The sequence below is a fragment of the Microcebus murinus genome, chromosome 28, assembly GCF_040939455.1.
Source record: "Microcebus murinus isolate Inina chromosome 28, M.murinus_Inina_mat1.0, whole genome shotgun sequence".
Taxonomy (NCBI): domain Eukaryota; kingdom Metazoa; phylum Chordata; class Mammalia; order Primates; family Cheirogaleidae; genus Microcebus; species Microcebus murinus.
The window spans coordinates 3,614,779-3,637,275 of record NC_134131.1 but is presented as its reverse complement, the minus strand read 5'-3'; the positions used below and the strand labels follow the sequence as shown (position 1 = coordinate 3,637,275).

General features: G+C 44.4%; 1 protein-coding gene across 12 annotated transcripts in view; it reads left to right on the top strand.

Moving 5' to 3' along the window:
- The window catches only part of FOXP1 (forkhead box P1), a 706,173-nt gene that overhangs the window by 538,882 nt on the left and 144,794 nt on the right, over positions 1-22,497 (top strand). For all 12 annotated transcript variants that reach the window (XM_075998545.1, XM_075998535.1, XM_075998540.1 and 9 more), the window contains one exon: positions 15,229-15,321. In XM_075998545.1, the coding sequence (XP_075854660.1) occupies positions 15,229-15,321 (93 nt within the window). The remainder of the gene's footprint in view (positions 1-15,228; positions 15,322-22,497) is intronic.

Below are 22,497 nucleotides of genomic sequence, written 5' to 3'. Positions count from 1 at the left end.
TTTAAAATAGGCAAACTAAAATTTATCTCTTTTTTTTTTTTTTCTCTTTTCTTTTTTGGTTTTAATTCTCAGGTGGTGTTTGCACGGCTGTGTGTAGACGTTCTTATTACACAGGCATTTTGAGCACAAGGGCACATTTCTTTAAAAACTGGAGCATGGTTTTCTGTAGGGGCTTTCTCCCTTTTATGCATCGTGAAGAAAATGATGCGCAGGGTCCCAGCACAGTGCCTGGCCCCCGTCGCATCAAGCCCTATAAATCACAGCTGAAAATCTGTTTCGTTGCCTATAGTGTTTTGGAATGTGGGTTGAAAATATGCACATAGAAGGGATTCCCTCCTCATTGACTATATAAGGGAACAGTGCAACGGAGGCCCGGAGACAGTGGAGCTCCCACCAGTATTGCCCTGCATGTCACCGGGAGGTGGCTTTGCTCTTGAGAGAGGACCATGATGGAGACAGGAGCTTTTTCTGCCGCCTCTGTTGTCATCTCGGATGGCTCTCCAGAAAGCAGTTGGGTTGGATAACCATACTTTGTGCTTAGGCAGAGCCCTTTGTCTGCAGAAATCAAAGTGCCTGACTAATGTTAACTCATTTAATAGTCAGGACACCCTGAGGACATAGGTAGGCTGCAAAGATTTATCCCACTTTTGAGGTGGGGAGAAGTCCTGTCGTTAAAATCATTTACAGTTTCCGGGTGTGTCTGTATTTAAGGCTCAGGCTGGACCTGGAAGGGGCATGATCTAGAGATCGTGAGAAGCATTTTTCCTGTGGCATAGTCAGCTCTGACCACAAGCAGTCTCATGAGAAAGTGTTTTTACCCTGAAGAACCTGGACTGGAAAATACAGCTAGTGCGTGATGTCAATGTTGGTGGGAGAATAAAGACCGGCCATGCTTAATTGTAATCTATTTAGCCTCAAAGTTAGGATCTATTTTTTAAAGATACAGCATGGGCTGCAAGTTCTGATTTTTGTTCTGTTTCGTTTTAACCCATGTTGGCAATTTAACTTCCTCAGAAATGGAGTTGGTGCGTTCTTTGCAAAGAAAGAGTTACAGTACTGCTTACTTACTGACCATGCAAAGTGAGTCAGAAGTTGCTCTGTAGTTAGTTGCATGCTTTGGGGGCAAAGGAACTGAAACACTCTGTTAATGCTGCATGTTACTGTGGGATTCTTCAGTTCTGGAGGCCCTGGGCCTCCTTCCTATGGTTGCTAAGTGTAGTATAAAAATTAGTCGGGTGCTGTTTGCTACTTTGAGTCTTTTGTTGAAAGCTTTTCCAGAAGACTCTAGAATAGGGTGGTGATATTTGGGCCGTGTTTTTGGAACCTGAGTGTAGAAATCAGATTTGCAATAAATCTATACTCAATGTACCTTTAATTTCAAAAAGCAATTTTCAGAAGGCCATAAATAATGATTCCAGTTTTGCCTAAGAAAATTGCTTTTCTTAAGCGTATCCCAAAATTACCTACATGTGTAGGTAATGGTATCACATTTGATTTTTTATTATTTTTCTAATTCATTTATGTATTTTTCATATCTTCTACCATGAACTTACTACTTTCATAATCAGTAATCATTTATAAAGCACCGTTAAAAATCTCTTATTCCTTATTAGGTATCAGGCTCCAGACTATATACTTTACAGGTGTTGATTATGATGTAGGTGCTGTTATTTCCTCCCATTCTTGCTAACGAAGAAACTAAAGCACAGAGAGGTTAAGTAACTTGCTCAAGGTCACACAGCTGGCAAATGGTGGAGTTGGGCTTCAAATCCAGGCACAATGACTAGTGGGCACTTAACTACCATGTATGCTGCTTCCGTAGAAACATGTTCATGTTTTTTAAAGCAAACTTCTATTTCTTTGGAATTTCTGTATCTCTGTCAAGGTCAGTAATTTCCCCAAATTTCCAAGAAATGCTTGTTTCTTCATGCCTGGAGACTCAGGGTCTGCCTTATGCTAAATTTTGGTTACTGCGGGTTCCACAGGTCATTGTCACTCTTTAAGTATAACTGTGTGAGCAAAACTATGCATCAGATGAGCACAGTTTTGTTTTTAATCACCCATTAAAGAAAGTATTTCTAACTCCTTGACTAAACCAATCGAACCTTTTTTTCTTGTGCTATAATCTATTTCCACCACGGGATGATATAATCTTTTAAAAAGTTCACTGCAAAGTGACCTTTGTGTGTGGCTTAGATCAACTGAATATAATGTCCTACACGTGTCTCGATTTTTTTCTTAAAAATCTGTCATGTCAGGCGAGAATAGTTCTACTTCCATGGGAATGGAAGAATTCCAGATTCGTGTGTCTGGGGATTGGTGGTCGTTTTTGTTTATACTTTGTTCTTTTTTTTTTTTATTTTTTTTTTTTTGAGACAGAGTCTCACTTTGTTGCCCAGGCTAGAGTGAGTGCCGTGGCATCAGCCTAGCTCACAGCAACCTCAAACTCCTGGGCTCCAGTGATCCTTCTGCCTCAGCCCCCCGGGTAGCTGGGACTACAGGCATGCGCCACCATGCCCGGCTAATTTTTTATATATATATCAGTTGGCCAATTAATTTCTTTCTATTTATAGTAGAGACGGGGTCTCGCTCTTGCTCAGGCTGGTTTTGAACTCCTGACCTTGAGCAATCCGCCCGCCTCGGCCTCCCAAGAGCTAGGATTACAGGCGTGAGCCACAGCGCCCGGCCTTATACTTTGTTCTTAAACTATAGCAAAGGGACTCCATCCAGGCTATCTGACCTGGGCCACCTCACGTTAGCTTTCTGTTTATGTAAAGCAGTTTAGAGACAATCTAGAATACACGGTTGGCATTCAGTGTTAGTGACCATTGCCTTCTTTATCAGTAGCATCATTGGAATGGCAAGGCATGGGGTCAAGGTTAGGTGAGGGTCATGTGGAGTCATATTTGCTCGAATACCTTTGCCACCAGGAGGAGCCAAGACTCTGAGCTGCACATCCTCTGTGGGATTGCAGATGAATCACATAACCAGGGGTCCTCCAACTTTTTAAACAGGGGGCCAGTTCACTGTCCCTCAGGCTCTTGGAGGGCCGTTGGAGAGTGGGGTGCACATTCCACACATGCGCACTGTGGCCCAGGGGACAGGTCGGCTGCTAAGCAGGACAGGCAGCGGCAGCAAAAACACCCAGTGGGCCGGATAAATGTCCTCAGTGGGCCGCATGTGGTCCGCAGACCGTAGTTTGAGGACCCCCGAATAACCACTCTTGCTTGTCCGTCTGCCTTTTACAATGGAAGTTGACTGCCTTAGATTCCTTTGGGTTCAACAGAGAATGTTGGGATTTTTCTTAGTGTTTCTGTGAAGAGGAAGCCCAATGGTTTGAGATCACTGGGGAAAAAGGAATCTTTGCTTTCCACTGACAAAATATATTCTCTCTCCTATGCATGGGGCAATATATCGTGCATTATAGGAATAGTTGCCATTTACTAAATAACTTACGTGTGCCAGGTGTAGTGCTAAGAACTTTATATGCATATATCACATAATCTTTACAGTTGAACCTCTCTGGCCCTACGTTTCCTTGTCCGTTAACTGGGTGTAGTAATGCCTCAAAGAATTGTGAAAATGGAATGAGATAATGGATCTGCACTGTTTAGTACTTGTCTAGCAATAAACACTAAAAAAAAAATAACTATTAACTTTTTTATTGTCTTCCTAATCCTCACTGACCAGAGACCAGAGCACTTTTCAATACTGCAGTAATTTAACACGATCGCCACCGAAAGAAAAAGAAGAAGAAGAAGAATGTAATTATAGCAGACTGTGTGAGACTACAGTTGGTTAAAAACAGGGGCTAGAAACCCTACTGGACCCCAAAGCTGTGTCAGGTAGTCAAGAGAGGTAGATCTAACTTAGGTGAAGGTGAAGGGTAAGATGCATGGACTGAAACTGGATTTTGGTGAAATTGTGAAAAAAAAAAATCTGTGCTCTCTTAGCTCTGCCTTTCCATGCTTTGCTTTTATGAAAAGTTTATTTTGGGGAAAACAACAACAACAACAACAACAACCTTGGCTCAGTTTAACCAAGCAACGGGGAGAATTTGTCTAGAAGAGGGCTTGAAGAAGGGCTGAGACTCAAGGGGTGACGATGACGGCATCAATATTCCAAGCGAAGAGGGATGAACTCAGGTAGCCAGGGAGGTGGGAACTTGCGAGAGCGTGCAGAGGTAGCTGGGCTTGTGCGTTCCTTCCTGGCTTGCCTGGTGGCCTTTGCCAGCAGGACAGTAGAAACACAGGATGCTGTGACAGGGAGTCAGAATGCAGTGCGGGTCCCTCGGGTCCAGGGATACAGGGAGCCCTGCTGCCTGCCTGGAGGAATTGGGTTGTGGACAGTGTTTTCAGGGAAAGATAGAATTTCCATGGACAAAGATACCTGGATGCCTCGTAGACGTGGGCAGACAACGGGAGGCTTGCAAAGAATCCCGAAAATGGGATGATGGGCTGAAAAGAGCAAGTCTTTTGTGTGTGGTGTGGGGAAGAGAGATTCAAGTTAGAAGGTGTGGCACCAGGAAAAGACCTTTTCCCTCCTTTTGGAGGCAAAGAGACCTACGGTCCTTCATGCATTTCGGGCTCTGTAGGGCTGGGTAGCCTTTGCAAAGATCACCTGTGCCCATTTGTTGGGTCTAATCAGCGACCTTGGTACAGTGTGAACTTCAAGTTCTCACTAGACAATGTTTGTTTGTTTTTGTTTTTCCATCCTAGCCACTGGCTAGACTCAGTGACCTTGGGCCAGTCGCTGAACCTCATAATCTCTGTTTGTCCATTTAAAATCAGGAATTATAAAACTTCCCCCAACTCCCTTGGAGATGCTGGGAAGAAGAAATAAAATAATTAATGTAGAGCAACTAACGAGCACAGTGCCTGGCACATAGTAAACAATTCAATGCATTGTTTTTATTTTAGTGTCTTAAACACAAGGAGGTGGTTATGCTACCTTTGCCCCCAATGTTTCTAGATGCTTCTCGTTTCTTAAGTTGTTATTCAATGTAACCTTTTGCCGTTTGCAACAGCTGCTTTAAGAAGTGCAGATTATTGGAGAATATTAGGATTTTTTTCCCCCATCCAATCCTAATATTTGGCCAAGAGTGAGTAGTTTCACATTTTGGACTTTCAGTTTTGTTTGGGCTTTTCCTGTCTTCCCATTTCTGTTCCTTCTGTATTCTCTTTGTCTCCTGGAATGCTGCCTCCAAGTCATTTTCACTCTTTGCTGCTTTGCCCAAAACGAAGGCAAGAGAAGGAAGGTACTTTGTAAAGCAAAGCAATTCATAGGTGCTAATTGTGTCTTAGGGCATCCTGAGTAGGTGTGACTTATATTACAAGACCAAAAGGGATACAGCATCATGTTTGTTTGAGCAGGAATAGTTTCGGTGTTACTAGTAAAATCATGGAAAATCCTCCATTATTTTTAGCTTAATTCTAGGCAGATCTTCCAGAAGCTTCAAAATTAGCAAGTCTCATTCTGAGGAACAAAAAGATGTGAATCTGAATTATTCATACCGAGAGTTGCCGGGCTGCACCCTCGTAAAAGGCAACTGCAGAAAACAGTGGGTTAATGCAGTGAGTTCATAGAGCCCTTTGATTCGATTTATCCTTACCTTTGACCCTTTATTTTATTTTTTACCTCGGGAACCCCGAGAAGGACTGGGCCAGCTTATGGATTTATTTTGAAACATCATCTAGCCTTAAACAAGGGAAACAAGAGTCTGATGCAGAATCCCACTTAACATTTTTGACATTTTCTGATAAACTTCACTTCTGTTTTAAGTTGCCCAGAGCCCTGGCATCCCGGGCTGCGATCTGGTCAACTCTCAGGAGCGAAACAGGCTCAGGCCTGGGCAGTGCTCGCATGGAATTGCTCCAAAGACAACTCAGGTGCTGGAGCCTCAGTGACAGTGACTGAGCAGCTGGCACTGGCTCCACAAAGGAGCAGCCAGCCGGTCGGTGCGTGTTAACAGGAGTAGGAGGAGGATGGTGGTTTTCTCTTTTCCTTTTTTTTTTTTCTTTCCTCTCTCTTCTAAGAGACTTCAAACAGACTTCCTGACTGTTTATAGGCATTCAACTTACTTCACCTGATTTTGCAATAGGATCACAGATCTCCCTCCCCTCCCCCCAACCTTTTTTTTTTGGGGGGGGGGGTGTCTCATGACAATTCCTGTCTTTGACCTTCTTGGGTGGGAAGTATTTTCTCTGTGCCTTCCAAATAAAAGCGAAAAATTGCAAGTGAATACAGGGTTTGTTGAACCCCTTGTGCTTCCTAGGCTACCTTTGGGGGCCGGGGGAGGGCATTAGTGGGGTGCCTCTCCCTGTCTAGGGCCTTCCGGTATCTCTCTGTGCCCGTGTCTCCTGTAGCCAGTGCACGGGATGGCATTTGGGCTCGCAGCACTGATATTGGCAAGTCATGGCACGGGGCAAGAACTCCGTTGCACAATTCTGTTCTCTCTCATCTCAGTTATTTTTTATTTTTATTTATTTATTTATTCATTTTTATTTATTTATTTTTTTATTTTTTGAGACAGGGTCTCGCTTTGTTGCCCAGGCTAGAGTGAGTGCCGTGGCATCGGCCCAGCTCACAGCAACCTCAAACTCCTGGGCTCAAGCGATCCTCCTGACTCAGCCTCCCAAGTAGTTTGGGACTACAGGCATGCGCCACCATGCCCGGCTAATATTTTTCTATATATATTAGTTGGCCAATTAATTTCTTTCTATTTATAGTAGAGACGGGGGGTCTCGCTCTTGATCAGGCTGGTTTCGAACTCCTGACCTGGAGCGATCCTCCCGCCTCGGCCTCCCAGAGTGCTGGGATGACAGGCGTGAGCCACCGCGCACGGCCACCATCCCAGTTATTTGACACGGTAAAAGAAAAAACAAAATATTGTTCTCCATCTTTTCCTCCTAAGAAAATAAACTCTAACGAATAAATTGCTGACCTTACAACAAACAAACAAACAAAATAGCCTAACCTCCTATCTATCTGTGCTCATGTCTTGGCAGTATTGGTTAAATTCTAAAGTGAAAAGATAGAAAGCAAGGAACATATCTGATAGACGACATAGCAGTGCAAACCATCCTGCATGGAGCTTAAGGAATATGGAATCTTGTCTGGAAGTATCTGTAACACCTAGCGTTGGAAATGGCTCTATTAATGGAAAAGAAGTGCAGACTGGCGTGGGACAATCAAGTGGTCCAAGTGCTGGAGGGATGCTTTGGCATCCCCTTATCTCTTCCCCACCCACCCACATGGGGGTGACACTACCCCTGACCCCATGACTGTATCTCCTTCTGCGGCTGGGACAGTGACAACAGTGGAGAACTGACTTTTCTAGTTCCTGTCCCTTTTGGAATTGAGCACAAACACACAATGTCACAATGCTTTTAAGAGGAGAGTTGACTCTGCTCCACTTTTTCTGCATGTCTGTCTCGAGACTGTCTCATGAACTTGTTCGCAAAGACTGGAGCATCTTAAGAAACCTCTACGAAATGCCCTACCTAAATATGAGCTGTTATCGAATAGGGCACTTGGTCTAGCTGTCAGAGCTCTGAGAATGCATGAAGATGCTACAGAGAGACTTTGCCTACTAGGTCACGGATGCAAATCCCACGTCCCAGTTGATTAAAAGCTTTGCTGTCTGCTGTGCTTGCTTTTGGAGGGTGAGTCAAGTGAATTTACTACCCATGAATGTTCAGAGTCCACACCCTTATTTGTAGTATCATAGAGTAGTAGACCCAGCCGTGACTGGTACAAAGAGACAATTAAAGGCTCCCTGATGAATGGTTGTTAACCCCCTGTTGTTTTTTTTTTTTTTTTTACTTCTGACGCCAATAACACGACTTGATGGTTTGCTGCAGTGCTTTCTTCCCTTGTGTATCTAGTATTTACACAGTCATTAGAATTGGAATCTCTTACTTTCCCATTGTCTTGTGAGAACCAAGCACTCCATTGGTAAAATATCATAGTTTAAAAAAAGCCAAAAATTCAGTTTGGAGAACCTGCTGCCATGGAATGCTGTTGATTCCGTATGAATGAACACCTGTAGTTTTGCAAAGCCACTGTCATTTCTTTCTTTCTTTTTTTTTTTTTAAGTGACCCACAAGCCTCCTTTCCTTCCCTGGTGCACTGGAATGATTGCTGTGTTTAAAGCCAATAGGTGATGGGGGTTTCCCTGCATACTTAGTCCTGGGTCTTGCAACAGAGTGATTGTCAGAGTGTGTTAAATGTTGGGCTCTTGTGTTAAGATGGTAGTTAGTTGCAGGGTTGAACCAAGGTAGCAAATTAACTTAGGAGGAAAAGGCTCTTTGGACAGACTCAAAGTGTAAGGAGAAGATGAGAAATAATAGAGAGAACATGACTTCTTGCCTACCTTCCTGCTAATCTTCCCATGCTGCTGCTGCTGCTATTTTATTTTATTTTATTTTTTTTACTAGATTTTCCTCCCACCCCCATATGCGCAGTGACTGTTGATTAGCCAGTGAAATTATCTCAGAAACAGTTTGATCTTGAGGGGTGGGGAGAGTCTAGGAAAGAAATCAGAGGAAGGATGGCTGACTCAGACCAGTCTTTAAAGCTGGAAATGGGACAACTTCTCAGGGCAGACAGGAAATAACCAGTTGGCTTTCTTAACTGGCCAGTAAGGCACGTGCAATCTTTATTCTCAAGGTGCTCAGGGTCTCACGCTGATCTAATCAATTACCTGTGAGAAGAAACTCACGTTCGAAGCTTGCAACAAGTTCTAAACAGTTTCGAGTAGAGGAGCCACATGGATGTATTTCCTTTTCAGAAAAATCAACATTGAATTTGAGCTGGAAGAACAGCTAATTAATAATGTTCTTGCTTCTTAGCTAAACTCTAAAATTATTTTGGGGAATTGATTGAAAGATGTTGTTTATGTAAAGTTCTGCCCAGTGGAATCTTTGGGGGAATCTCAGAATCCAGATAGCAATCTAAGACAGGTGTTGGCAAACTTTTCATGTAAAGAGCCACATGGGAAATATTTCAGGCTTTGAGGGCCATTGGTCTCTGTGTAAAAGTGCTTCACTCTTGTTCTTTAGCACAAAAGCAGATGTAGACGCTATACAAACAAATGAGCTTGACTGTGTTCCAATAAAACTTTATTGGTGCATGCCAAAATTTGAATTCCATATAGTTTTCACATATCACAAAAATTTTCTTTTTCTTTTTTATCAACTATTTAAATAAGTACAAACCATTCTTATTTGATGGGCCAATATATGACAGATAATACAGAACAGGTGATAAACCCATGACCAAAAACTTTCCAATTAGTCATATTTTTTGAAGTCCACCATGTGTCACTGCTTATTATCTCAGACCTTGTCACCAAGTGTGGTATGCAAAACATTTCGTAAAGATTTCTCTCCTCCTACCAGCTTGCTTTATATGCGTGTGTGTATGTGTGTGCGTGCTTGTTCAAACCATATTTTATATAAACTTGTTGATGTTTCTTAAAATATGGTAGACATGTTTTGGGGCATCCGCTACCTTCATAAACATGCTAAACATAGGATTACCTAGCCCCTACAACATAAGCACCTGCTATGAACTTGAAATGTAAATAGCTCGAAAATTGTAAACATGCTTATGCAAAACATAATTTGCAAATAACAGATGGTACTTATTTACTAAGAATGGGGATGCACAGAAGAGAATGCAGCAACGGTGAACCAGTAGAATGGAAGGTGTGTCAACGATGCCCGGGTTCCCGTGGCCGACCAGAACTGGCACCCAGGTACCCAGCTCCCTGACTCTCTGGGTGCTCAGGGCTGGCTGTGCACATGGCATGCCAGCCATAAGGTAGCTGCAACGCCTCAAAGCAGATCCAGGGCATCGATTGGAGATGGGCCCATCCACAGATGAAGGTGGTGCCTTCCTCTTTTACTGCACGGAGTCATTTCTCTTAGATTGTTGGAGGAGGATAAATGCGAAGCCTATGCGCCTGGGCTCCGAGTGTCTGGTTTTACCATTCACCTCCACTCTGCGACATCCTCAAACCCTGTCTCCACTGTAACCCGAGCCTAGCGCTAAAATACAGCTCCAAGTTACCCGGTGCCAGGCGATCGTCACATTTGTTATTAAGGGAGTGTTGACTCAACCCAGTCCAGGAACCGCCACCAAAAGTAAAAGGTTTCCAGAGATGGGATTGAACCTTTTAAGGTATTTACATTAGCCATTGATCTGGAACTTGAGTCGGAGTTGATCCTTGCTTCTTAAAAGTGAAATTCTTTCATTGGTTTATACCCTTTCTCTCTCTGTCTCTCTCTTTCTGCTGCTTCCCTGCTGTTCTTTCCTCCTCCTCCCCCCCTCCCTCTCTCTGTCTCATGCACGCACAAATACATATCTACACACCTTGTTATAAAATCCAGAAGATCTCATTTTGTCTTCAGGCAGTGTATCCTAAGGAACTTTTCTCCAACTGTGATTGAGATACTGTTAGGAAAATAAGAAAAGTCCATCCTCACTCCTCAGTTGTAAGGAAATAAAGACAATCTCAGGGGTTTAGGCAGTGACGTCTGAGATGAAGGACATTAATCTGGTTTTGATGCACATAACCGGTTGAAGTGGCTGTCCAAGTCATCGTGTATGGGGACCACAGTGAACGTGGGGCTCTGGTGCAGTTTCCAAAGGGGATCTCGTCCTTCATTCCGGATTTCCCAGTGGCCAACAGTGAACATGACAATAAGCACTTCTGGCTTTCTGCAAATGGGAGATTCCAGAAATTGGTATTGTAATGCCCAAATACGTGATCTTAGTCACTAAGGATTCATTGTCCCCTTTGTACCTGTGACTATTTAAAATCTAGATGATAGTGATGTATATATCATGGAAAGTCAGGGAAAAAAATGTCTTTAGCAAGTGATTTCAAAGCATGTTATAAGTTATACGCAATTCACTTTTTTTTTTTTTTTTGAGACAGAGTCTCGCTTTGTTGGCCAGGCTAGAGTGAGTGCCGTGGCGTCAGCCTAGCTCACAGCAACCTCAATCTCCTGGGCTCAAGCAATCCTCCTGCCTCAGCCTCCCGAGTAGCTGGGACTACAGGCATGCGCCACCATGCCTGGCTAATTTTTTTGTCTATATATGTATTAGTTGGCCGATTAATTTCTTTCTATTTATAGTAGAGACGGGGTCTCGCTCTTGCTCAGGCTGGTTTCGAACTCCTGACCTCGAGCAATCCGCCCGCCTCGGCCTCCCAGAGTGCTAGGATTACAGGCGTGAGCCACCGCGCCCGGCCGCGATTCACTTTTAAAACTCTTGCTGAGACCTACGGTAATTTTTAAATTGATTTTAGTTTTATTTTGGGATAGGTAATACTGTGCTCTAATTTTGTTAACATCCTCATGACAAGGCCTGTGAATTTTCGTGGGTTAATTCATAACAATTCATGTCAAAATGACAGTATTCTTTGTCCTACTGTTGTCTCTCCATCCCAAAAAATAGGAAGTGATTTTACCTGTGTATATTCATCTGGGGACTGAAATTTGGGAGCCAGTTTGGACATACTTTACCTTACAGTGTTCCCTGTTGAGTAAGTTGACCAAAATTTCCCTTGGATTCTTAGAAGTTTCTAAACCTTTTCCCCTGTGCTCCTGTCTTTGATTATTGTCTTTAATGGGGCTCTGTATGAAATGACACGAAGTAGCTGAGGTTTATTGTGTGATTATGTTAAGTTCATGCACCCCATGTAGAGCCTAAAATGGATGTTATACATATAAATGACTCCCTCCCCCCTTCAAACCAGCAAAATAAGCCAAGGATTTTCCAGTAGCTGAAGTTTACATTCACCATCATTATCTAGAGCCAGGCCAGGAAACACTTGTTGAAAACTCCGGTTGGAGTTTTCTACTGTCTTTTGCTTGGGAGAGCATGCTCAGGTGAGAATGGTGACACGTGTGTGTGTGAATGTTTTTCTTAAAAGACACTTCATCTCTTCCTGTTCGCTGGAGTGAGTCGACTTCAGCTTCTCTGGGACTTGATTCTTTAAAAACTCCAAGTAACTGTGTCTCCCGGTATCGGGCGAAGTGGCGTGGTCACGTATGTGGCATCTTCGTGCCTTTGTTTCTCCTTGCCTGTTCTGTTCTAGCGTGCGATGTGTGTCACTTTTGTCCCCTTCCCCATCATCTTGCTTTTCCACACACTCTTCTCAGCTGTCATGTGTGGTCCCTCTGTCTGCCTTTGCAAGCAGCAGCCAGATGTCCCTTTGCGGATCAGTCTATTACTCTGGGAACTGTGACGGTGGCACTTAAACGCGTAACAGTTTCCTTTCCTGCATTAAAGAAACCGTAAACCCTCCAAGTGCAATAGCTCAGGGAGCGTCCGTCTGCAGCAGGGGACGGGCTCTTGCTCCTGCAGGCACCTTGCAGAGGGGACTATTTTTCTTATATGATATAAATGCAATCTTCACTCTGCCCACTTGCACACCTACGCGTGTACCGAGCGTCTCCAAGGAGACAAGGCAACCCAGAGTCCAGCGATGGCGGATCCTCCCCGGAGACAGCAGTGTGGCATTGCAGGCGACTCTCCCAGATGCCCCTCTCAGCCAGCCTCCCTTCTCCAGGCTCTTCCAGGCAGGCTTTCTCGAAGGTGTCTCTCCCTCCGCAGATGAAATAGCCTCTGCCTTCCCTCTGAAGGGGCTGGTCGTGGTGAGTTCAGTAGGCAGAAGGCCTCCCTGGGACAAGAGGGCTGGGTGTCGCAGGGAAGGGACAGAAGGGTCCCACCTGCCCGAGGTCTTCTCTCTGCCATTTGTTTCTCCGTGCCTAACTTTGCGCCGCCTAGACACAAAGGCACCTGCGCTCGACCTTGCAAGGTGTCTTAAAAATATCGGCTGTCACCTGGGCATGGTGGCTCACGCCTGTAATCCTGGCAGAGGCCCAGATTACACGCCTGTAATCTGGGGAGGCCCAGGCAGGAGGATCGTTTGAGCTCAGGAGTTGGAGACCAGCCTGAGCAAGAGCGAGACCCCGTCTCTACTAAAAAAAAAATAGAAAGAAATTAGCTGGACAACTAAAAAATATGTATATATATATAAAAAATTAGCTGGACATGGTGGCACATGCCTGAAGTCCCAGCTACTTGGGAGGCCGAGGCAGGAGGATTGCTCAAGCACAGGAGGTTGAGGTTGCTGTGAGCTAGGCTGACGCCAGGGCACTCACTCTAGCGCAGGCAACAGAGTGAGACTCTGTCTCCAAAAACAGACAGACAAACAAACAAACAAATATATATATATATATATTGGCTGTTAAAACTGTATAGCTATGAGCCTGGTTTAGGGAGCTTGTCTTTTTAGGAGGAGCCCACGTTTTTAGATGTCTCCCCTGAGCAGTAATCCTCTTGAGCACTCCATTTCATTTTCCCTGTTCTCCTTCAATACACAGGAACCCCCAGCCCCTCTTACCTTTCCCCCAGCCCATCATTGTCGCCATAACTTTTCTCACAAATGGACACGTTATTTTCTTAAATAAATTGTCTATTTCTCTTGGGGGAACATGCTACCATCATAAGTCCATTATATTCACTCTCTAAAACTATAGTATCAGGTTCTTTTTTTTTCTTTCTTTCTCCTCCGGCCCCCCTATTGGGAGAACATGAACACTGCCCCCCATAGTATCAGAGTGTCGGGTCCTTTTGATGAGTTGACCACATCTGTGATCTATCTGTGCCCTCTTCTTTGATGCACAAATAATTTGGTTACCGTATAGAAATTATTACTGATGTAATCCCCCGAGAAATCTCATTTTGTCTCTGAACTCAAAGTGCATCGTTTAATGATCATTCTTGACATCTCTTCCATGTGTACATTCTTGGTTCTCAGCTGAATTGACTCAAGAAACCTCACTTTTCATGTGATCTTTTTAAGCACAGTGTCTACAAACTTCAATGTTCAGTTCCTGATCCTGGTGCCCTCTTTGGAGAGGTGTGTGTGGCTAGCCATTATTCCTGTCCTTAATTCTTTGACGGCGAATGTCCTCATGAGGGTTCATTGATGACACTTTTTTTTTTCTTTTTCACTTTAACTTTTTTTTTTTTTTTTTTAAATAGGATTTCGCTCTGTTAGCCAGACTGGAGTGCAGTGGTGATTACAGCTCATGGTAACCTTGAATTCCTGGGTTCAGGCAATCCTGCCTCAGCCTCCCAAGTAGCTGGGCCTACAGGCATGCACTACCACACCTGGCTAATTATTTTTATTTTTTGTAGAGACAGGGTTTTGCTGTGTTGCCCAGACTGGTCTTGAACTCAAGTGGTCCTCCTGCCTCAGCCTCCCAAGTAGCTGGGCCTACAGGCATGCACTACCACACCTAGCTAATTATTTTTATTTTTTTGTAGAGACAGGGTTTTGCTGTGTTGCCCAGGCTGGTCTTGAGTTCAAGTGGTCCTCCTGCCTCAGTCTCCCAAAGTGCTGGGATTACAGGCGTGAGCCACCATGCCTGGCCTCCTTGAACTTTTAGAAAGATTTATTGATCATCTGTTCAACATTATGGAGAACTCTCCTGTTTTCTTCTTGCTTTGGCTTTAATCCATATCACCTCCCCAATTTCTTTCTTTAAGGAAAAACTATCCCATATTATAAGCTGGAAAGGGTCATTGGTAATAAACGTAACTAGTTTTGCTCACAGGTAGGATAATGTCCCCTTTAAGGCGACCAGAGGCCAGATTTGCTGTTTTTCTCTATGAATTCCATCCGAGACATCCTATGTATGTCTCATCTGTTTTGATCTTCCTTCCCAAATAACCAAATCCAGTAGTGAAAGTGTTATGTTCAACGGGAGTTCCCAAGTCCCCCCAAGAAGAACTGGGGGGGGGAGGGGAAGGTATCCCCCCAAAAAAAAGGGCTGTGTGTTGTCTGCCAGGTTTTGCCAATCTTCGCCCAGGTCCTCCCTGGCCTCTCTGCCATCTCTCCTCAAAGCCCCAACCAGCCATGCTCCCAAATTCCACGTCAGAGTTTTGGAAGGGCTGACGTGTCTGCTCAGACAAATTGCTGTACCTGAGAGCCATGGATGAGATCAGGGAAATCAGAGGAAATGTAAAACAACTTCTGGAAGGGGTTTTTTTCGGCCGGGACTGGTGGGAAGTCTTGTTTGCTATTTCATTTGCCTGGAAAGAGGAAAGTGGGGGTCCGGAGCGTACTTTCTGGAATCCCGTTAGTGAAGGGTGCCCTGAACCCGTGCAGTGATGCACATACTTTCCTTCTGTTTCTCTTTCCAGGCTCTTCAGGTGGCAAGGCAGCTCCTGCTCCAGCAGCAGCAAGTTAGTGGACTGAAGTCTCCCAAGAGGAATGACAAACAACCAGCTCTTCAGGTAGCAGTTCTTTTTTTTATTTATTTATTTCTAATGGCATGATGCCTTTTGGGATGGCCGATGGAGCAGCTCAGCGGTGGGTTGTGTTGAGAATTGCAAATCACCTAAGTAAGACAATGATGATCTGTAGAAGGTGCATTTTCAGTTTTTACCAGCAGAGTATGACATTTTGGGGCAAAAATGGGTATTTTGACCAAAAGTTTTATCGTTAGGGGTAGGAAGATCTACTGATCAGTCAGTATAATAGCAGGGTGAGGAGTTGCAGGTGTTGGGTTGCTTCTTTGGCAGTGTGGATTACCAGCGAGAAAAAGTTGACAGCACTCAGAATGGTCGCCACTTTCTTTCACGGTGGGGCTAGAAATGGAATGAACACAATGGAGTGCAGTGGTTCTCAATGTTGGGGGGGCGGATTCTGTCCCTCTACCCCACCCCAGGGGACAATGAGCAATTCTAGAGGCATTTGGGGTTGTCAGAACTAGGGAGAAAGAGGTTCTACTGACTTCTAGATGGGACAGGCCAGGGATAGAGCCAAGCATCCTACTATGCCCTGGGCCAAAATGGAATCATTCATCCCAAAGCATCCATAACTGAGTCCAGAACTGCTACTGAGCCTGAGGACAATGCAGTACTTTTAATATTACACCTTGTAACCAGTGTAATACAGACTCAGTTCCTCAGTGGGTGTGTTCAGGACGTTTCCGAATCATTCATAAGAAATGGCGAGAAACTTTTACATAAAGATACCAAAAAATGGTTGTTTTAGCAACTTCCCTTTTCAGGCCCCTTGAGGGCAAGGGGTTAATGGAGTAGAAGATGGAGCCAGTTTATAAAAACCTAACTTGCGGCCGGGCGCGGTGGCTCACGCCTGTAATCCTAGTACTCTGGGAGGCCGAGGCGGGCGGATTGCTCGAGGTCAGGAGTTCGAAACCAGCCTGAGCCAAGAGCGAGACCCTGTCTCTACTATAAATAGAAAGAAATTAATTGGCCAAATAATATATATAGAAAAAATTAGCCGGGCATGGTGGCGCATGCCTGTAGTCCCAGCCACTTGGGAGGCTGAGGCAGAAGGATTGCTTGAGCCCAGGAGATTGAGGTTGCTGTGAGCTAGGCTGATGCCACGGCACTCACTCTAGCCTGGGCAACAAAGCGAGACTCTGTCTCAAAAAAAAAAAAAAAACAACCTAATTTGGGTTTTCACCTTGGAGTAGCAAATTGCAATAGAAATTTCGGAGAAACTGGAATCAGGGTCTTCATGCTCACAGCCAAAAGATGGCACTTGCAAGCCCTAGGTGGGTTCTGAACTGCTTTTAGGGCGGGCGTCCCCAACGTGGGAGGCTAAGGAGGAGTTTCTCACACTGGAAATCGGGGTGCAGAATCTGTCAGAGCACCATCCGTGGCTAACAGGGTGCCAATTAGTTTGGTCAGGAGGTCAACCTGAGTTCTAGCTTGTGTTGACGCTTCCCTGGTCAGGGTGGACCACTGCCCATTCTCAAGGCATCCTGCAAAGACCAGGCTGACCTTGGCCGAGAAGTTCTTAGTTCTCCTGCATGAACTTGGGAAACTGTCGCTCTGCAGGGGGGGGGAGTTCAGCCCCGTAGAGACACCTGAGTGGAAAAGTTGAGTGGCGACGTGCATTGTTTATTAACACTCACGAAAGCAGTTGTTTGGTCACCTGTCGCCTGCCCATGTGCCTTTAGCCGTGCGTGCATGCAGGGGACATTTTTAATGAGGCGCAGTGCCATCGAGGGCCCGTGTCAGGTGCTCTAAGGAGTGCTTTGTTGTGCAGATGTCTTAAGAACAGCTCCGGAGGATGAAATGGGACTGTGTTGACCTTTCAGCTGTGAGCTTATTTGTCAGGATTCAAATAAGTTGAAAGGATCAAACTGAACAGTTTCCGTAGCCGGGCTGGGAATTGTGTTGCGGAGGTCAGCCACGGAGGCCACGTTGCAGATTCCGTAACACAGCCAATTGTGGGGACATTTTAAAGTGCCAGGGCAGCGCCTGCAGACAGAGACACAATTAAAATTCTAATTTATTAATGTATACGGGGAGCCAGCCCAGCCTGTCACTCAGTGATTCAAATGACTTGTCCATTCTTTTTGCCTCCCTCTTGGAGTTCTTGCCGCAGCCTCAAAAACGCAGTGACTCCTCTGGAGTGTCGCAGACCTCAAGTGCATTGGAAAAATGAAACCGTATTATTGGGGGGAAAAATCTTACACATAGTAGAGCTTTGGATAGAGATAATAAAACACACACACAATCTGTCTGTTCTTCAGCATTTAGAATATCATTTGTGATTTTTTTTTTTTTATAGTAGACTTATTTTCCCTCATCCTTGCTTTTTTAAAACATATGGCATTTTTAGGTAACTTCTCTTCCAAGATGCACGAAGTTCCTTTCGGGCTAAATATAAGAAGTAAAGTTTCGGGGGATTTCCTTTTGAGAGCTCTTTTTCTTCTTGCCTGTTGGGTTTTTTAGCCACCGTGCAGAAGAGGAGCACACAGAGGGCCTCGTCTTTCTTGGCAAGGGACCGTGTCAAAACCAACCTAACACATTCTGCTGAGCACTTCAGTCTGTATAAAAAGTGGGGGAAGTGGGGGTAATCTCGAATGCTGGGTTTTGCTAAAGAAGATGTCTTGAGGTTTTTTTTTTTTGTTTTTTTTTTTCCCTATTCCCTAAGAGGAGGAGTTGCCAAGCAGAGAATTTTAGACCAGCTTTTAAGAGTCAGCTGCAAAGGGGAAAAAGAAAAAGGGTCGGTCGATGGTGCGTGTGCATGGTTAGACAGTGGCTGCCAGGTGGGGTCACGCACGTTCTAGAAGCTTTATTAGGTCGGCCTGCCGTCCACAAACAGAGAGGAGAAATTACTATCCTAGGCCACATGGTGTATTACCTCATTATAAAAAAATACGTTATCTAAACTTGGAGATCCGCGGAAGGCATAACCTTCATATTTAAATATATCTTGCCATGCCATGTCCTCCGCCAAGGCCTCTCAGGCGGAGTGGCTCTGAAATGAAAGGGAAATCCTACAGCAAATCTTAACAGCGCGCAGCTCTGATCTTCTTACCTTTCATAACGACACTGAGAGACCTATTTTAGCAAATTTTCAGATCTTCTGCATAGAGGAAGGCTTGACAGGGAAGAAGGATTTGATCTGCTGATAGCTTGAGGAAAAAAAAAAAAGAAAGAAAGAAAGAAACCCAAATCCCCAAATATACTGTGACTCATATTTTAAGCATATCTCTCACAGTTCCCTGCTTTATGTTTGGCATTGCTCTCCGGCTTCCCAGGCTGATGATACAAACAAAAGAAAATGGAAAGTTAGAAGAGGCTATAAGTGGTTACTCGATAGAGATCATAAAATGTAGTCAAACATCACCAATTTGGACTAATTTCAGGGAGAGGAAAGTAAATAAGAGAGCAGTGGTGCTCTTTGCAGAGACTCACGCTGAACCAAATCCGAGCTGGCCACATTCTTGGGTTATGTGGCTTATTTATTAATGAAGGCATTAAATTGGGTGTAGATATTGCTTCCGAAGCTCTTGAAAAATATTCTGCTTAGTAACCTCAATTGTGGTTTTACTTAGTCTATTAATTTACTTTGCACATTTCTCCTATGAATGATATAAATGAAAATTGGGCCCCATCCTCAATTCAGAATCAGAATGGTACGAATGAATTAAATGCAACTTGGTGAACATTTGCAAACAGCCCACAATGCCCCGGGCGTGGTGCTGGTGTTCAAAATACAAAACTGCCGAGGCTACAGATCTTGCCTTCAGGAGGCTTATGAGTTTGTTAACAGGAATTAAGATTTTGCTGCAAAGAGAAAATTATAGGTGAGTAAAAATAGTAGACTCTCTTCTATAAATATTTATGTACTTCTGAAGATTGCTTAAACAAGTGAAATAAATGCTTAACAGTGCAGGTGCACTCATAACCCTGAAAATGTGTAACTTCCACTGGCTGAAGATTAATTTTGTGAGTAGATGAGCAATTTTATTGATCAGATTTTGGAACTTTGACCACCGTTTCTGGGTAGTAATTCATTTTGGTTCTTTAAGCATTTTAGTTGTTGGCGCGAGCACACAAACTGGAAGGAAATCAAATGACACATTTTCTCCTAAGAAAGTAAAAGTACATGTGTATTCTGGCTGCCTTCAAGTTCGGAAAGAAAGTAAACCTTGTGTGTTGCTTACAGTGGAAAGCTGACCACAGTTTCAAGCCATCTATAAAAGAATTTGAACTTGAAGCCAGTCATCTGATAGTTTTCCCTCCTGCCCATCTTCTCCCTTCCAAGGTTATGTCATGCCTGAGCCCCCTGCTAAGGGGGCCATTTCACCTTAAAGGAAGGACCAGGAAACCCAACAGAAGGCCAGCCTTTTAGTCCCCTTGGAAGCTCAGCATTATAATGAGGACTCCTGCCTTAAGTGGGGGATTTTAAAATACAAGATCCAGCAGGTGTTTTTTAGCATTTTTATTTGCAGTTATATAAAACATGCTTTAGGCAGCATTTTTGCTTTGCATTAATGCCGCATATAATCTTAGTACCTCGTATCGTTTCCCTGTTATTCACTAAAGAATAAATTGGTGGAAAGAAACCTTTAAGGGAAACTACAGGTTTTTTATGTTTATAGATGGTGAAAAGGAACGGTTTTAAAATAGTGACCCTTAGAAAACATTCCTGTGCACTGAATTAGTAAGGTAGATAATTCAGGACAGGGAGACTAATTATTTTTATTAGGTGTCTAGTGTTAACATTGTCTAGCCCTGGCATCCCTAGCCTTTTCAATTGATAGGAAGTGTTGAGATTTGGATACCTTTTAAGAGGTCATTGTTATCACGTGACTTTAGGGAATCCCAAAACCCTAAAAATTAAGTCTTGGTAAAGGAACACTAAAGCAGAAATGATGCTTTAAAAATGGTTATTCTTAAGACTTTCAGTTCACACATGCTATTTAAAAAAGTACAGAAACGGTGACCCCTTCTCCTTGAAAAAATGCATATACACACAGAATTTTGCCTCCAGTTTAGGGGTTCCATGAACCTCTAAGTCCATCTTGGCACCCAAGGTTCATACTCCTGCTTTAAGATTTTTTTCTGAATATGTTTTGTCCTTGCCTCCAAATTTCTTATGTGAGTGGTAATACAACAAGTTAGCTCATTTTTGATATTTCTACTTCAGTTGGATCTAGAGTAAACCCTGTGTGTCCTAGTCTGTCTAGAATAGCCCCCAGCCCATGGCTACCGACTGGGTATGTTTGTTGGTAATTCTCACTCTTGGGGTATCTCTGTTTGAGCCAGGCACGGTGGCACGTACCTGTAGTCTCAGCTACTCTGGAGGCTGAGGTGGCAGGATCACTTGAGCTCAGGAGTTCAAGGCCAGCCTGGGCAACATGGCAAGACTCTGTCTCTATTGAAAAAAAAAAAAAATCCCAGTTTGGACATTTAATTATATGATCACTTACTTGCATGTACCTAAGTATTAAACTGAGAGTATGATGCTAATATTGTGTGTGTAATCATGTCTTTCTCTCCGGATGGAAAGTGCAGGAGAGCTGTGGTCCCCATTGCCTGGGCCATGGACTCGTGCCAGGCTGTGGCCTGTTAGGGACTGGGTTGCAGAGCTCCTCTGCACCCCTTGCCCCCCAATCCGTGGAAAAATTGTCTTCCATGAAACTTAGGAACCAGAGATCCACACAGCAGGAGGTGAGCCTTGGGTGAGAGAGCAAAGCTGCTTCTGTATTCTTTTTTTTTTTTGAGACAGGGTCTCACTCTGTTGCCCAGGCTAGAGTGAGTGCCATGGCGTCAGCCTAGCTCACAGCAACCTCAAACTCCTGGGCTCAAGCGATCCTCCTGCCCCAGCCTCCTGCGTAGCTGGGACTACAGGCATGTGCCACCATGCCCGGCTCATTTTTTCTATATATGTTAGTTGGCCAATTAATTTATTTCTGTTTATAGTAGAGACAGGGTCTCGCTCTTGCTCAGGCTGGTTTTGAACTCCTGACCTGGAGCGATCCGCCTGCCTGGGCCCCCCAGAGTGCTAGGATTACAGGTGTGAGCCACCGTGCCCGACCTGCATCTGTATTTATAGCTGCTCCCCATCACTTGCATCACTGTCTGGGCTCTGCTTCCTCCTCCTCATCCTCCTCATCCTCCCTCCCTTCCCCTGGAATTGTCTTCCATGAAACTGGTGCCTGGTCCCTAAAAGGTTGGGGACCACTGCGATAGATGATGCATATTTAGTCATTGCCACACGGCTTCTCAGTGGTGTAGGCACAAGCCCTAAAGCCCGGTGTGGGTGAGGAAAATTGAAACTTAGAGAGGTTAAGTGACTTTGCCACAGGACACAATGATAGTGTGACAGCACAGGGGTGGGAAGCCAGGTGTTGTAGAGCCACAGATAACCGGTGTGCCGTCCAGGAGTTAATCATGGCCCCTCCTTCTGTGTTTGTTTACCCAGCACCTGTTGTTACATTTTGCATAAATAAGTAAATCATCCTATTTTGTATATTATAAGCGAAAATAAAATCAAACCAACAAAAAGCAATTTCACTGTGAATATCTGGATTTCAATTAAGAGGGCTCAGAGCTACCTGATCATCCTAATTGTAGCTCAGAGGGAGAGGGAGAGAGAGAGAGAGAGGGAGGGAGGGAGGGAGAGAGAGAGAGAGAGAGAAGGAGAGGGAGGGAGAGAGAGAGAGAGAGAGAAGGAGAGGGAGGGAGAGAGAGAGAGAGAAGGAGAGAGAGAAGGAGAGGGAGGGGGAGAGAGAGAGAGAGAGAAGGAGAGGGAGGGAGAGAGAGAGAGAGAAGGAGAGAGAGAAGGAGAGGGAGGGAGAGAGAGAGAGAGAAAGAAAGAGAGAGAGAAGGAGAGAGAGAGAGAGAGAAGGAGAGGGAGGGAGAGAGAGAGAGAGAGAAGGAGAGGGAGGGAGAGAGAGAGAGAGAGGAGGAGAGAAAGAGAGAGAGAGAAGAGAAAGAGAGAGAGAGAGAGAGAGAGAAGGAGAGAGAGAGAGAGAGAGAGACAATAGGCACACACATGTGTGTGCAGCAAACAACAGCAAAGAAAAGTTATTTCTTATTCTCAGGCCACAAGTCCTTTTTATGAGCACCCATGTGTTAGCGCATGGAGTACTATGTTGCAGTCATTGTTGGGGCTAGGAGGCGGAGAGGGACAGG